At 46.0% G+C, this 13,352-nt stretch overlaps 2 protein-coding genes across 6 annotated transcripts in view; one reads left to right on the top strand and one right to left on the bottom strand.

Annotated features, from left to right (window-relative positions):
• LOC128703819 (uncharacterized) overlaps positions 1-13,352 on the top strand; it is a 186,633-nt gene that overhangs the window by 97,401 nt on the left and 75,880 nt on the right. The gene's annotated exons all lie outside the window — the stretch shown is intronic.
• On the bottom strand, positions 3,317-11,911 carry LOC128703817 (uncharacterized). The gene is made up of 2 exons (XM_053798661.2): positions 11,386-11,911; positions 3,317-11,021 (listed from the first exon to the last, which is right to left on the bottom strand). The coding sequence occupies exon 2, from the start codon at positions 9,418-9,420 to the stop codon at positions 8,242-8,244; it is 1,179 nt and encodes a 392-aa protein (XP_053654636.2). The 5' UTR covers positions 9,421-11,021; positions 11,386-11,911; the 3' UTR covers positions 3,317-8,241.

Genomic DNA, 13,352 nt, shown 5'->3' with positions numbered 1-13,352 from the left:
CCACCAGTCCGATAACATTCTTCTTGGCAAATATACAGGGTCTAAGGCCAGCATCAAACAACAAAATACCTTTCATCTGTGGACTGCTTGCAGAGGCAAAGGCAATGTTCGTGGCTTTCACTGAGACCCACATAAAGGATCACTTGGACAACGAAATATGGATCCCAGGTTACAACCTATACAGATGTGACAGAGTGAACAGGCAAAAGGGGGGGGTTGGCCTGTGCATTGCAGAGTCACTTGTTTGCACAGAACTGCTAAATGCCTCAAATGATGTAGTGGAAGTTTTAGCAGTAAAGGTCGAGAACCAAAACCTAGTCATTGTGGTAGTCTACAAGCCTCCGCATGCAACGTCCCAGCAATTCCAGGAACAGCTGTTAAAAATTGACCACTGTCTGGAAAAACTTCCAGCTCCTGCACCCAACATCTTGCTCCTGGGGGATTTAAACTTAAGGCATCTAAAATGGAGGAATATAGCAAATAATATTGTTGCAGTAATAACACCAGGAGGCAGCTCTGATGAAAACTCACACTCACGCGAGCTTTTAAATCTCTGCACAAAATTCAATTTAAACCAGCAAATAATAGAGCCTACTAGACTGGAGAATACACTAGACCTCATCTTCCCTAACAATGATGATCTGATAAGAAATGTCACCATATCAAAAACAATATACTCAGATCACAACATAATTGAGGTTCAGTCATGTATGCGCGGAGCCCCAGACCGACATAATGAGATTAGTCACGAGGGAGCATTCACCAAATTCAACTTCAATAACAAAAACAAAGTGGGACCAAGTAAACCAAGTCCTAACCGATATAAGCTGGGAAGATATACTAAGCAACACAGACCCCAACTTATGCCTAGAACAGATTAACTCGGTGGCACTCGATGTATGCACAAGGCTTATTCCTCTAAGAAAAAGGAGGAGTAGATGTAAAATAGAAAAAGACAGGCGCTCCCTTTACAGGCGACGGAAAAGAATAACAGAGCGGCTAAAAGAGGTCAATATATCTGAAATGCGTAGGGAGACACTGGTCAGAGAAATAGCAAGCATCGAACTTAAGCTAAAAGAATCCTTTAGGAGTCAGGAATCGCGGGAAGAACTAAAAGCCATAAATGAAATCGAAAGAAACCCAAAGTATTTCTTCTCCTATGCCAAATCAAAATCGAGAAAAACGTCCAGTATTGGGCCCCTACTTAAACAAGATGGGTCCTACACAGATGACAGCAAGGAAATGAGTGAGCTACTCAAGTCCCAATATGACTCAGTTTTTAGCAAGCCGCTAACCAGACTGAGAGTCGAAGATCAAAATGAATTTTTTATGAGAGACAAAATTTGATTAACACAAGCCTATCCGATGTTATCCTGATGCCAAATGACTTCGAACAGGCGATAAATGACATGCCCATGCATTCTGCCCCAGGGCCAGACTCATGGAACTCTGTGTTCATCAAGAACTGCAAGAACGAGCCTTTTCCATCCTATGGAGAGAGAGCATGGACACGGGGGTCGTCCCACAGTTACTAAAAACAACAGACATAGCCCCACTCCACAAAGGGGGCAGTAAAGCAACAGCAAAGAACTACAGACCAATAGCACTAACATCCCATATCATAAAAATCTTTGAAAGGGTCCTAAGAAGCAAGATCACCACCTATCTAGAAACCCATCAGTTACACAACCCAGGGCAACATGGGTTTAGAACAGGTCGCTCCTGTCTGTCTCAACTATTGGATCACTACGACAAGGTCCTAAATGCACTAGAAGACAAAAAGAATGCAGATGTAATATATACAGACTTTGCAAAAGCCTTCGACAAGTGTGACCATGGCGTAATAGCGCACAAAATGCGTGCTAAAGGAATAACAGGAAAAGTCGGTCGATGGATCTATAATTTCCTCACTAACAGAACACAGAGTAGTCGTCAACAGAGTAAAGTCCGAGGCAGCTACGGTGAAAAGCTCTGTTCCACAAGGCACAGTACTCGCTCCCATCTTGTTCCTCATCCTCATATCCGACATAGACAAGGATGTCAGCCACAGCCCCGTGTCTTCCTTTGCAGATGACACCCGAATCTGCATGACAGTGTCTTCCATTGCAGACACTGCAAGGCTCCAGGCGGACATCAACCAAATCTTTCAGTGGGCTGCAGAAAACAATATGAAGTTCAACGATGAGAAATTTCAATTACTCAGATATGGTAAACATGAGGAAATTAAATCTTCATCAGAGTACAAAACAAATTCTGGCCACAAAATAGAGCGAAACACCAACGTCAAAGACCTGGGAGTGATCATGTCGGAGGATCTCACCTTCAAGGACCATAACATTGTATCAATCGCATCTGCTAGAAAAATGACAGGATGGATAATGAGAACCTTCAAAACTAGGGAGGCCAAGCCCATGATGACACTCTTCAGGTCACTTGTTCTATCTAGGCTGGAATATTGCTGCACACTAACAGCACCTTTCAAGGCAGGTGAAATTGCCGACCTAGAAAATGTACAGAGAACTTTCACGGCGCGCATAACGGAGATAAAACACCTCAATTATTGGGAGCGCTTGAGTTTCCTAAACCTGTATTCCCTGGAATGCAGGAGGGAGAGATACATGATTATATACACCTGGAAAATCCTAGAGGGACTAGTACCGAACTTGCACACGAAAATCACTCACTACGAAAGCAAAAGACTTGGCAGACGATGCACCATCCCCCCAATGAAAAGCAGGGGTGTCACTAGCACGTTAAGAGACCATACAATAAGTGTCAGGGGCCCGACACTGTTCAACTGCCTCCCAGCACACATAATGGGGATTACCAACAGACCCCTGGCAGTCTTCAAGCTGGCACTGGACAAGCACCTAAAGTCAGTTCCTGATCAGCCGGGCTGTGGCTCGTACGTTGGTTTGCGTGCAGCCAGCAGCAACAGCCTGGTTGATCAGGCTCTGATCCACCAGGAGGCCTGGTCACAGACCGGGCCGCGGGGGCGTTGACCCCCGGAACTCTCTCCAGGTAAACTCCAGGTAAACGTAAATATCAATGCAAAACAATCACGGGGGGAGTTGAATGATAGCTCTAGGTCTTTTGTGTTGCAATTATATAGGTATGGGTGTTTGTGGGAAACGCTCAGGCTGCAGTACTAGGGTTGAAAACAGCAGATTACCAGGATGACCCAGGAATATGCTTAAAGACAATATTCAAAATAAAGTTGCTTATAAAGCCAAAGCAACTTGTTATTACTGTTCATGCTGTTGAGCAATGGTTTAGTGCTGATGGAGGTAGCGTAGGTAGCAATGATACGGCCATGGACTAGTTTGGCTTTAATTGGAAAGGAGTACACAACGGGCAATGTGAGGGAATGACCGATAGCCAGTCCGTGGAGGGGGGCACTTGTACCTCTCAAGTCGGTTGGCCGTGAAGTGAGGACGAATGGGCCCAGCATCCCACCGACCTGGGTAAGCCTACAGAGGGCAGCACTTAAATGCTGCGAAATATGAACTAAGCTGGCAGACAGCATAGGCTGTCTGCTGACAGTACAGACTGTCTACATTTGCTCGGCCATGCACCTCGTGTCGGGACACTGGTGGGCCCGTAGGTGCAAAGGAATTACTTACACTACCTACCCCAGAGAGGGACTGGCTTTCACTCACTTGTAAATAAAAAATGGACATAAAATGCAACAGGCAAAAAAAAAAAAAAAAAAAAAAAACTCCCATCCTGGGGTAGACAAAACTGGCTTGCCCACGCAGCTTCATTGACGAGAGAGTTCGGAGACATCAGCACTGGAACTAAAATCTTCTATATACAGGTTGTCTGCAGGGCTGAACATCAGGCTTGACTACTCATCTACGAACGCTGTTGCACCCTCACATCTGCAAACAATGACTGACAGTAGCATTTCCTAAGGTGTGACATGACTCGAAGGGCAGCACTGCCCTGACCGTAATACAGGCTTTAAAAGAGACACTGGGTGCACATACCTACAATAATACTATGTCCATGGAATTCATTATACTCTGGGTACCCTTCTAAAATTATTTACATATTTACATGATGTTGTCCACCCTGACTCCATTATCAACTAGCTGTACAATGTGTGCGCGTTTATACCCATTTCTGCAAGCAGACAATTACCATAACTAGCGTAAGAGTCAGACAAGTCAGTACGTACATCAATGTCACAGAAATGTACTGTTGTCCTGGGTCGCAGACCATAAGTATGGAGACTTACTGGGCCATCTTCAGTAACAGTAGTAGTAGAAGTAGACGGGTTGTCCCTAGCATTGGTCTGATTGTGGCATTGCAATGCACGCGACTCCAGCTCTGCTTTGGCCTGCACATGGTCCACATACTTCATGTGGTCAAGGTGGGCTTCTTTGATAGTTCCAGTAGCAATATCCCTCACCTCGAACTTATTGCCACGGAGCTGTCTGAGGACACGGTAAGGATCCACGAATTTTGGGACAAGTTTGTGCATACCTGGGGTCTGCCCTGGGTTGAGCAACATAACTTTGCAGCCTGGTTCCACTTTGCTTTCCTTGGCGTGGGCACTGCGTTCAGACGTGAACCTATCAGTAGCTTTCATAAGGTTCTCTCGTACCCGCTGAAAAACAAGCTGCGTGGTCTGCAACTTTACTACACTGGGGTTATCAGTATCGTAAGTAGGTCGAGGCGGAGCAAACAGAATTTCATATGGCAAGCGCTTGTCATAGCCATACAAAGCGAAATGAGGTGTCTCGCCGATCAAGCTGTTGAGGGAAGAGTTTAATGTACACTGAACATCTGGGATAGCCTCATCCCATGTAGTACAACTTGGGTTAACGGTTACCCTGAACACCTCAAGGACTTAGCGCTTTGTACGTTCAGCAAGACCATTACTCGCAGAGTGGCGTGGAGCTACTGGCGCTTGGTGAATATTAAATCTGGAACAAAGATCCTGCATTATGGCATTTATGAACACAGACCCATTGTCTGACAGAAGGACACGTGGGCAGGTATGATGGAGAACGACATGCTCACAGAAAGCATTAGCAACAGTCTCGGCAGTTTTATCAGGAATGGGTATTAATTCATTGGACCGCGTCAAGTTATCTACCATTACAAGCAAGTGCTTGTTTCCCTTCTCCGAGGTCGAGAAGGTCATCAACAGGTCGGCAGAAGTTCTCTCCCAGGGCTCCTTTGTAATAGGATACTTTAGAATGGGGTTAGGACCTGTAACGGTACCCCTGTGCTGTAGGCAAACAACACACTGGTGTACATGCTGGCAATGTCCACTGCCATCTTAGGCCAGAAATATTTAATTTGTGCCTGTTTGATACTGCGGTCCTTACCGGGGTGTGCTACACCTGGGACATCGTGGATCAACCTAAGAGTAGCTGGTATCGTGGACTCTGGTATAACCAATTGGTATATGGTTCTGCCGGGGTCCACCAGCTGAGCAACATGGCACAGTACTCCTTGATTGACCCCCAAATCCTGTAAGTCAACGTCCTCCTTGGTCAGGAAACGAAGGACTGGAGACCACACAGGGTCCTGCCATTGGGCTCTCTCAAGATCCTCAACAGAGAACGAGTTGTCGACACTCACGAATGCTATATACCTCGACAGGGCATCAGCTACAACATTTTGCTTACCTGTGACATAGCAAATTTCAGGGTTGTAGTCATTGAACGTGAGCGACCATCAAGCATGCTTTCCCCGAGAGGTTCTTATTAGCAAAAAGGGCCCATAAGGGTAGAGGATCTGCATAGATCTTGATAGGATAATGGTAGATGATATCCCAAAAATGACTCAAGGCCCATACAAAGGCTAAAGCTTCTAGCTCTGTCACTGAGTAATTGACTTCCACTTTAGCAAGGACACAGCTAGCATAGGCAATAGGCTGTTGCTTACCATTAGATTCCTGTGACAAGACTGCACCAATGCCAACTTTGCTGGCATCAGTCAAGGTAAATGCCTTGGTGAAATCAGGGAATCTAAGGGCTGGGGCTGATGTTAACTTTTGAGAGTGACAAAAGCTCGTTCTTTATCACAAGTCCACTCAAAAGGGGCATCCTTCTTGAGTAAGCATGGAGGAGAAACCTGCGATAAAGGTGCAGTAGAAACCCGCCAGGCCTATGAAGGACCGGACTGCATCCGCAGTCATGGGTCTGGGGAATTTCTGCACGGCCGAGATTTTAGACTCGTCCGTCTTAATGCCATTCTGAGTCACTACGTGACCCAGAAATTTTATTTCCTTCCGGAGAAAATGACATCTGGAGAGCTTTACCCTAAGGTTTGCCTGAGCTAGCTTGTCCAATACCCTGTCTAGTTTCTCTAGATGTGTCGGGACATCTTGCGACATGACTGAGATCATCTAGGTTAACCACGAGCGTGCCGCCTAGGAGGGTACGGAAAATTGTCATCAAATGACTAAACGTGATTGGGCTTCCATGCAAGCCGAAGGGCATCCTCCTGAACTGGTAATGACCGGTTGGCGTAGAGAAAGCTGTCAGCTCTTTGCTCTCATCATCGGGGGGGATCTAACAAAAACACTTAAGATGATTAAGAGTTGAAAAGACCTTATTGTCACCGATGTTCTGCAACAGGTTGTTCAGAACTGGCAACGGAAAGTGGTCTGGGATTGTACATGCATTCAGTTTCCTGTAATCGATAACAGGGCACCAGGTTCCGTCTTTCTTGGGAACCAGAATGAGAGGAGCGTTCCACGGGGAAGTGGACTCCTAACTCCATCACGGAGCATCCTTGTAATAAGTTCTTCAGCGAAGACTCTTTGCGCATGTGGCAGGCGATACGCAGGTACATACATAAATGGGTTTAGTACCTTTGTCAAGTGGAATACGGTGATAGATCAGTGGGGTCAAACCGATTGACTCACCATCTAGCGTGACTGCAGAACGTGCACGATTGAGAACCTGGAGAAGTTTTGGGACCTCTTCAGGATAATCTGTCATAGCTAGATCATCATCTGCACTGGCCAGGTGTCGGTAGTCAGCAGCAGACTCGCCTGGGAGAACTGCACTTACGAGGAGGTCAGCTGGGACTTCACCCTCCACTCTCACAGGGAGAGGGAATCTGACAATGTCGACAAGTAAGGTATTCTTCCGTAGGGGAAATTCTCGACTGTGCATGTTGAAAACAAGGACTTGCAACTTACCACATTGCACTGTGTGCAGGGACAGTTCAAGGGAAAGGCCCTTGACTCAGCACGTGTCGTTGTCAACCAGCACATGGTCTCCTTCAAAAGCTCTGCTCACATACACCATAACAGGAGTGAGCGAGTTAGCTGACAAAGTGACGTCATACTCTGTACAAGCAGTAACTCTGCTTGCTGATGCCATGACACGAGTCAGACAGTCGCCTGCCAACAGGGATACTGCAGCTTGACAACTGCTGTTCTCTACAACAGCGCCAGAGTTAGAGTGAAGGTTAGACTGGGCATCCCCAGACTGGGTTTCACTGGTAACTAAGTGCTGATGGCCAGGAGGTGACAGGCAACGAGCTCTACTACGAGGTCGATCAGGACAAGAGACCGACCCCGCAGAGAATGTGCTATGGAAACCATCGGTTTCCAACGATTCCAGACACTGTGCATACTCTTGAGACATAGTAGCACATAGTGGATCCTAAGCATACACCCCAGAAGGGCACATCCACTCCATTGAAATCTGCTTTCCACTCAGCTGGAGCTAAGCGGATCCTAAGGTCTGCCGTGGTTTTAAACCCTATAAGCAGGTCACCAGGGAAAACAATATCATCTATGACTAAGAATTTTGCGGACAGCTTGTGACCCTGGACTGCAAATTCTAACTTTGTACGACCACGAACCATCAGCGGACTACCTGAGACTCCTCTCAAGGTCTGAATGACAGACGGCTCTGTCAACACGGCTGCATGAAGGCCAATGTCTCGGAAGAGAGTGGAACGGACGATGTTAACCACTGAACGTGTATCTAGGAAAAGCTGGGCAGGCTTACGGTGGACAGTGGACTCAACGAACAGTCCACACAGGTTGTCATACCGAACGTGAAGGCATGACAGGCCGACGAAATCCCTGGAGTCACAGCTGCTTGAGGCTTGACGCTTGTTGGCGAGGCTCAACCTGGAGGATATGGTAAGAGTCTCGACAATAATGTCAGGGCACTGTTTCCTCACTATCGGCAAGCGTATCACTGCCCAGGGCGGCGAACGCATTGTGGACAGGGACGGAATACAGCGACTCCGACAGGGTTACTATGTCTTTCGCTTATTTCTTGGCCACACCTCTTCCCCCGAACTAGTGGAAGGGCTTCTGCTAGCACGTGCATTGTGCGACGAATGCTTGCTCCACTGTGCTGATAGAATACTTCGCAGCTTGTAGCACTCATTAGAGGTATGACTGGAAGTGTTGTGATACATGCAAACTCCCTCTCGATACTGAGCCTGAGGACGGTGACGGTTACCTTGATACTGAGCATGGGGACGGTGACGGTTACCTTGCGGGGACTTAGGTTTGTAACATTCGGATTGGTAATGCCCGCGTTTGCCACAACTGAAGCAAGTCACCGTGCACTTAGCAGGTGGTGCTGGAGGTGGTGTGTGCTGGTGACATTTTGCCTTGGTCCAGGAAGTCGGTGACGGCTTCTTTGTTTGGGACCGACTGTTGTTACTTGAGTCACTATTTTTACTCGGCCGGCTGTAAGTAGAACTGGGGTTGGAAACTTTGAGGGCCGGCTGTCTGACAGCTGTGGCAAAAGTGACCTCCTGGTGCGCCTGCAGCATCACTGTGGACGATACTGGAAGGTCGGGTATAGGATCGTCTGCAAAGCGACAAACCTTGCCTTTCTCGGCAGGTGGCTTGATTGCATCAATGGCATCGTATGCATCCAGGACTGCGTGCTCAGGACCAAGCCCTAGCGCATCAATGGCGCGCTGGAGACTAGGGAGGGCATCCCTCCGCATGATGCCTACAGCTAGCATGGGGACGATGTCTTTAACCTTGATACTGTCGTCACCAGTCACCCACTTAGTGGAACGTATGGCATCACCAAAATCTTTGGCGGCTTGCTCAAACCGGCAAATGCAAGCCAGGGGGCTTTCGTGCCTGTACTGACATTCGACCAAGACACTGGTCAAGATCTCAAGGTAATGGCGACTATGCGAAAAATAGCGCCTTAATTCCTCCTTAAGAGCAACCCAAGACTGAATCTTACGAATGCGATTGAGCTGCACAAAGGCACCTATATCATCCTGGGTGAGATCCATTGCTGCAACAGCAGCATAAATGTAGTGTGCCTCAGAGGGACTATCATATTGAGCATTAACAGTCGTCTCGACTGACTGCAGCCATGGCTCTAACCTAATCGAACGACCGTCAAAAAGGGTCGGAAATGGACGATTAGCCGACCCACTAGTAGTTGAGACTTGAGCCATGATTTGACCAATTGTCAGGGAGGCTTCGCCCTCCTGCCGCGTGATCACGCCGGCTGAGGCACCACTGCCAGCGTCAGCAGAAACTGGACTAATGCTATGGCCACTGTGTCTGAGTCATGGCTTCAACTGTTCAAACACAAAGCAGATCATGAAGAGGGTAAACAGATCAGAGCAAGAAATGGTATGCACTGACTACAACTCAACACGGAGTCAGAGAGAACACAGCACCACGGTACTAGGTAAACTGCTTAGTGATTGAAATAATTTGAGCGAAACAAAAAAAATAGTGGTACACTCTGAAACACAAAATAAGAGATGTATGCAAGTAAATGAACTACAGGGGAGTACACAAAATGATGCTAAGGGTATTCAATAATTGCACCAGGAGACTGGCAACAAAATTTATGAAAAAGAGTTGAACTGTAAACACTGGTAGCAAAAATTGCACAAAATTTAAAATAAATCAGGTACTACACAACACTAAACTGTGCTGCAAGCTTTCTCAACATGCAGAAAAAGGTTGCAGGTGCTGGCAGTTGCAATTTGGAATGCAAAAAAAAAAGTAATTCACTTGCACCAAGGGAGGTTGACACAGCAAAGATATCAGAGTATGGAATAGTGCCAAAAATCACAGAAAAAAAAGTGTACTGTATCAAGAAATGCTATATTGCACACAAAAATTAATAAAAATGCAAATTATTAAATTCAATAATAGGGCAATGGTTAACTGGTGTTAGCAGGGTGTACACTGGTGTTAGCAGGGTGTACACTGGCAAAAGCAAAAATTACACAATCTCTGGATCAAAATTAATGAACTTCACAAGTAATTTTGGTAATTAAAGGTAAATAAGCAGGTTCCCAAAAATGCACTCTGACTTGGGCATATACAATAGCAAAATGCAATGCACATTGGTGAATATTCAGATAAAATATAGAATATATGTAGAGCAAATAAATGGGGACACAGGAGCTAGGCACAGATTGTATCACTGCAGGTAGAATAAACAAACTAATACTTAAGAACTTGAAGACTACAATTTTAAAAAAAATACACACTAACAAACAAAACAGTGCAGGGTTGTCAACAATCTGTGGCTAACTTGCAGGTGCAACTATCAAAATAACAGCACACAGGAATTACTTGCAAACTGTATATGAAAGGTAAATTGTGTAAATGGTTAACACTGAACAATTTAAATCAATGACAACTGAAGTGCAAGATGCAGAATAATATGCTGGAATTTAAAATGCAGGAGTGCAAAATAAATGTGCAAAATTTAAGAAGCTGTAGGTAAGTGGCAAAATGTACAAAGTGTACACTGATGACTAAAACTGAACAATTTACTGAAAGTATGGCTTCAGCGACAACTGTACTGGTGCAGGACAGTAAAATAATGTCACAAAATATTAGGTAATGCTAGGTAAGTCACTGTTTACTTAACTGAGTGCAGGAGATGGACGAAGGTACAGGGTGCTGAACTTTCAGTGATGCACTGGTAACACTACACACCTCGTAGCATTTGTACGCTGCTATGGGGCTTCAATGACGTAGGAAAAATTATCAGAATGGACTTGGGAAGAACAGGTAAGGCCGGAGAACTCTGTGGAGAAGAACAAAGTGAGAAAATGTGGCTAGCTCGAGTGAGCCAGCGCTGTGCGTGGTTTGTTTACACTGGCAAGCGTGTCTGGGTGCGCTGACTGACTGCGGCTTCAGCACACTGAGAACAAAATCACTTACTGCACTACCTAACCGTGCTAAAAAAAACAAAACAAAAAAACTTAGGTAAAGCTATGAACTGGCACGAGGAGGTTTTACTGTAACTATGCACTGGGGAAAATCAAGAACTGGTGATGGACTGGGAATGTAACAGCAATGAAAAAAAAAAAATAACTGGGCAACAAAAACACTGCACTGGCTGAGGCTACGTAGACTGAGTGGTTGTAGACACACTAAAACGACCTCACCTCTACTTCTTGTAGATGAGAAGCGCGTAGGGACGCTGTAGGAGGCAGGAGAAGGGTGCTGGAGAGTGTTGAAGGGCTGTAGAGAGGGCGATCAGGTGAACAAGTGACTGCTAAGGCCGGAGATGACGCCGTGACGCCTATGTCCAGATTTTGTGGGGAAAATCTAGGACGAAGATCTATCTCAGGCCCCGTAAAGACGCTGGGAGTAACAGATAACTCTTTAGGCCAGCAGGTGCGTTGGATGACGACGGATGTTGACTGGCGTCGACCCCTCCACCCCGAGTAGGTTCACAATGCCGTTGGCTCGGCTGTCACCACTGTTCTTGCTGTTGAGCAACGGTTTAGTGCCGATGGAAGTAGCAATGATACGGCCGAGGACTAGTTTGGCTTTAATTGGAAAGGAGAGAGTACACAACAGGCAATGTGAGGAATTGACCGATAGCCAGTCCGTGGAGAGAAGTACTTGTACTTCTCAAGTCAGTCGGCCGTGAAGTGAGGACGAATGGGCACAGCATCCCACCGACCTGGGTAAGCCTACAGAGGGCAGCACTTAAATGCCGCGAAATATGAACTAAGCTGGCAGACAGCATAGGCTGTCTGTGCTGACAGTACAGGCTGTCTACAAGCTGATCAATAAACAAAGAGAGATAGCAGAGGGCACCGAGTGACTAGATCCCTTAAGGTTTACTACGCAAATAGTAGGAGTCTAAAAAATAAGATAGATGAGCTAAAATTAGAAATGCCTTCTGAATGCAACATAAAGGGTTATAAACTATTCTTCTTTGCAAATATACAGGGTCTAAAGCCAGCAACAAACAACAAAATACCTTTCATCCGTGGACTGCTTGCAGAGGCCTGGTGGTCTGGTGGCTAAAGCTCCCGCTTCACACGCGGATGGCCCGGGTTCGATTCCCGGCGGGTGGAAATTCCGACACATTTCCTTACACCTATTGTCCTGTTCACCTAGCAGCAAATAGGTACCTGGGTGTTAGTCGAGTGGTGTGGGTCGCATCCTGGGGGACAAGATTAAGGACCCCAATGGAAATAAGTTAGACAGTCCTCGATGACGCACTGACTTTCTTGGGTTATCCTGGGTGGCTAACCCTCCAGGGTTAAAAATCCGAACGAAATCTTATCTTAATGTTCGCGGCTTTCACTGAGACCCACATAAAGGATCACTTGGACAATGAAATATGGATCCCAGGTTACAACCTATACAGATGTGACAGAGTGAACAGGCAAAAGGGGGGGGGGGTTGGCCTGTACATTGCAGAGTCATTTGTTTGCACAGAACTGCTTAATGCCTCAAATGATGTAGTGGAAGTTTTAGCAGTAAAGGTCGAGAACCAAAACCTAGTCATTGTGGTAGTCTACAAGCCTCCGGATGCAACATCCCAGCAATTCCAGGAACAGCTGTTAAAAATTGACCACTGTCTGGAAAATGTTCCAGCTCCTGCACCCAACATCTTGCTCCTGGGGCATTTCAACTTAAGGCACCTAAAATGGAGGAATATAGCAAATAATATTGTTGCAGTAATAACACCAGGAGGCAGCTCTGATGAAAACTCACACTCACACCAGCAAATAATAGAGCCTACTAGAATGGAGAATACACTAGACCTCATCTTCACTAACAATGATGATCTGATAACAAATGTCACCATATCAAAAACAATATACTCAGTTCACAACATAATTGAGGTTCAGTCATGTATGCGCGGAGCCCCAGACCGACAAAATGAGATTAGTCACGAGGGAGCATTCACCAAATTCATCTTCAATAACAAAAACATAAAGTGGGACCAAGTAAACCAAGTCCTAACCGATATAAGCTGGGAAGATATACTAAGCAACACAGACCCCAACTTATGCCTAGAACAGATTAACTTGGTGGCACTCGATGTATGCACAAGACTTACTCCTCTATGAAAAAGGAGGAGTAGATGTAAAATAGAAAGAGACAGGCG

The sequence above is a fragment of the Cherax quadricarinatus genome, chromosome 87, assembly GCF_038502225.1.
Source record: "Cherax quadricarinatus isolate ZL_2023a chromosome 87, ASM3850222v1, whole genome shotgun sequence".
Lineage (NCBI taxonomy): Eukaryota > Metazoa > Arthropoda > Malacostraca > Decapoda > Parastacidae > Cherax > Cherax quadricarinatus.
The sequence above is the reverse complement of the archived record's forward strand: the minus strand, read 5'-3'. Positions and strand labels throughout refer to the sequence as shown.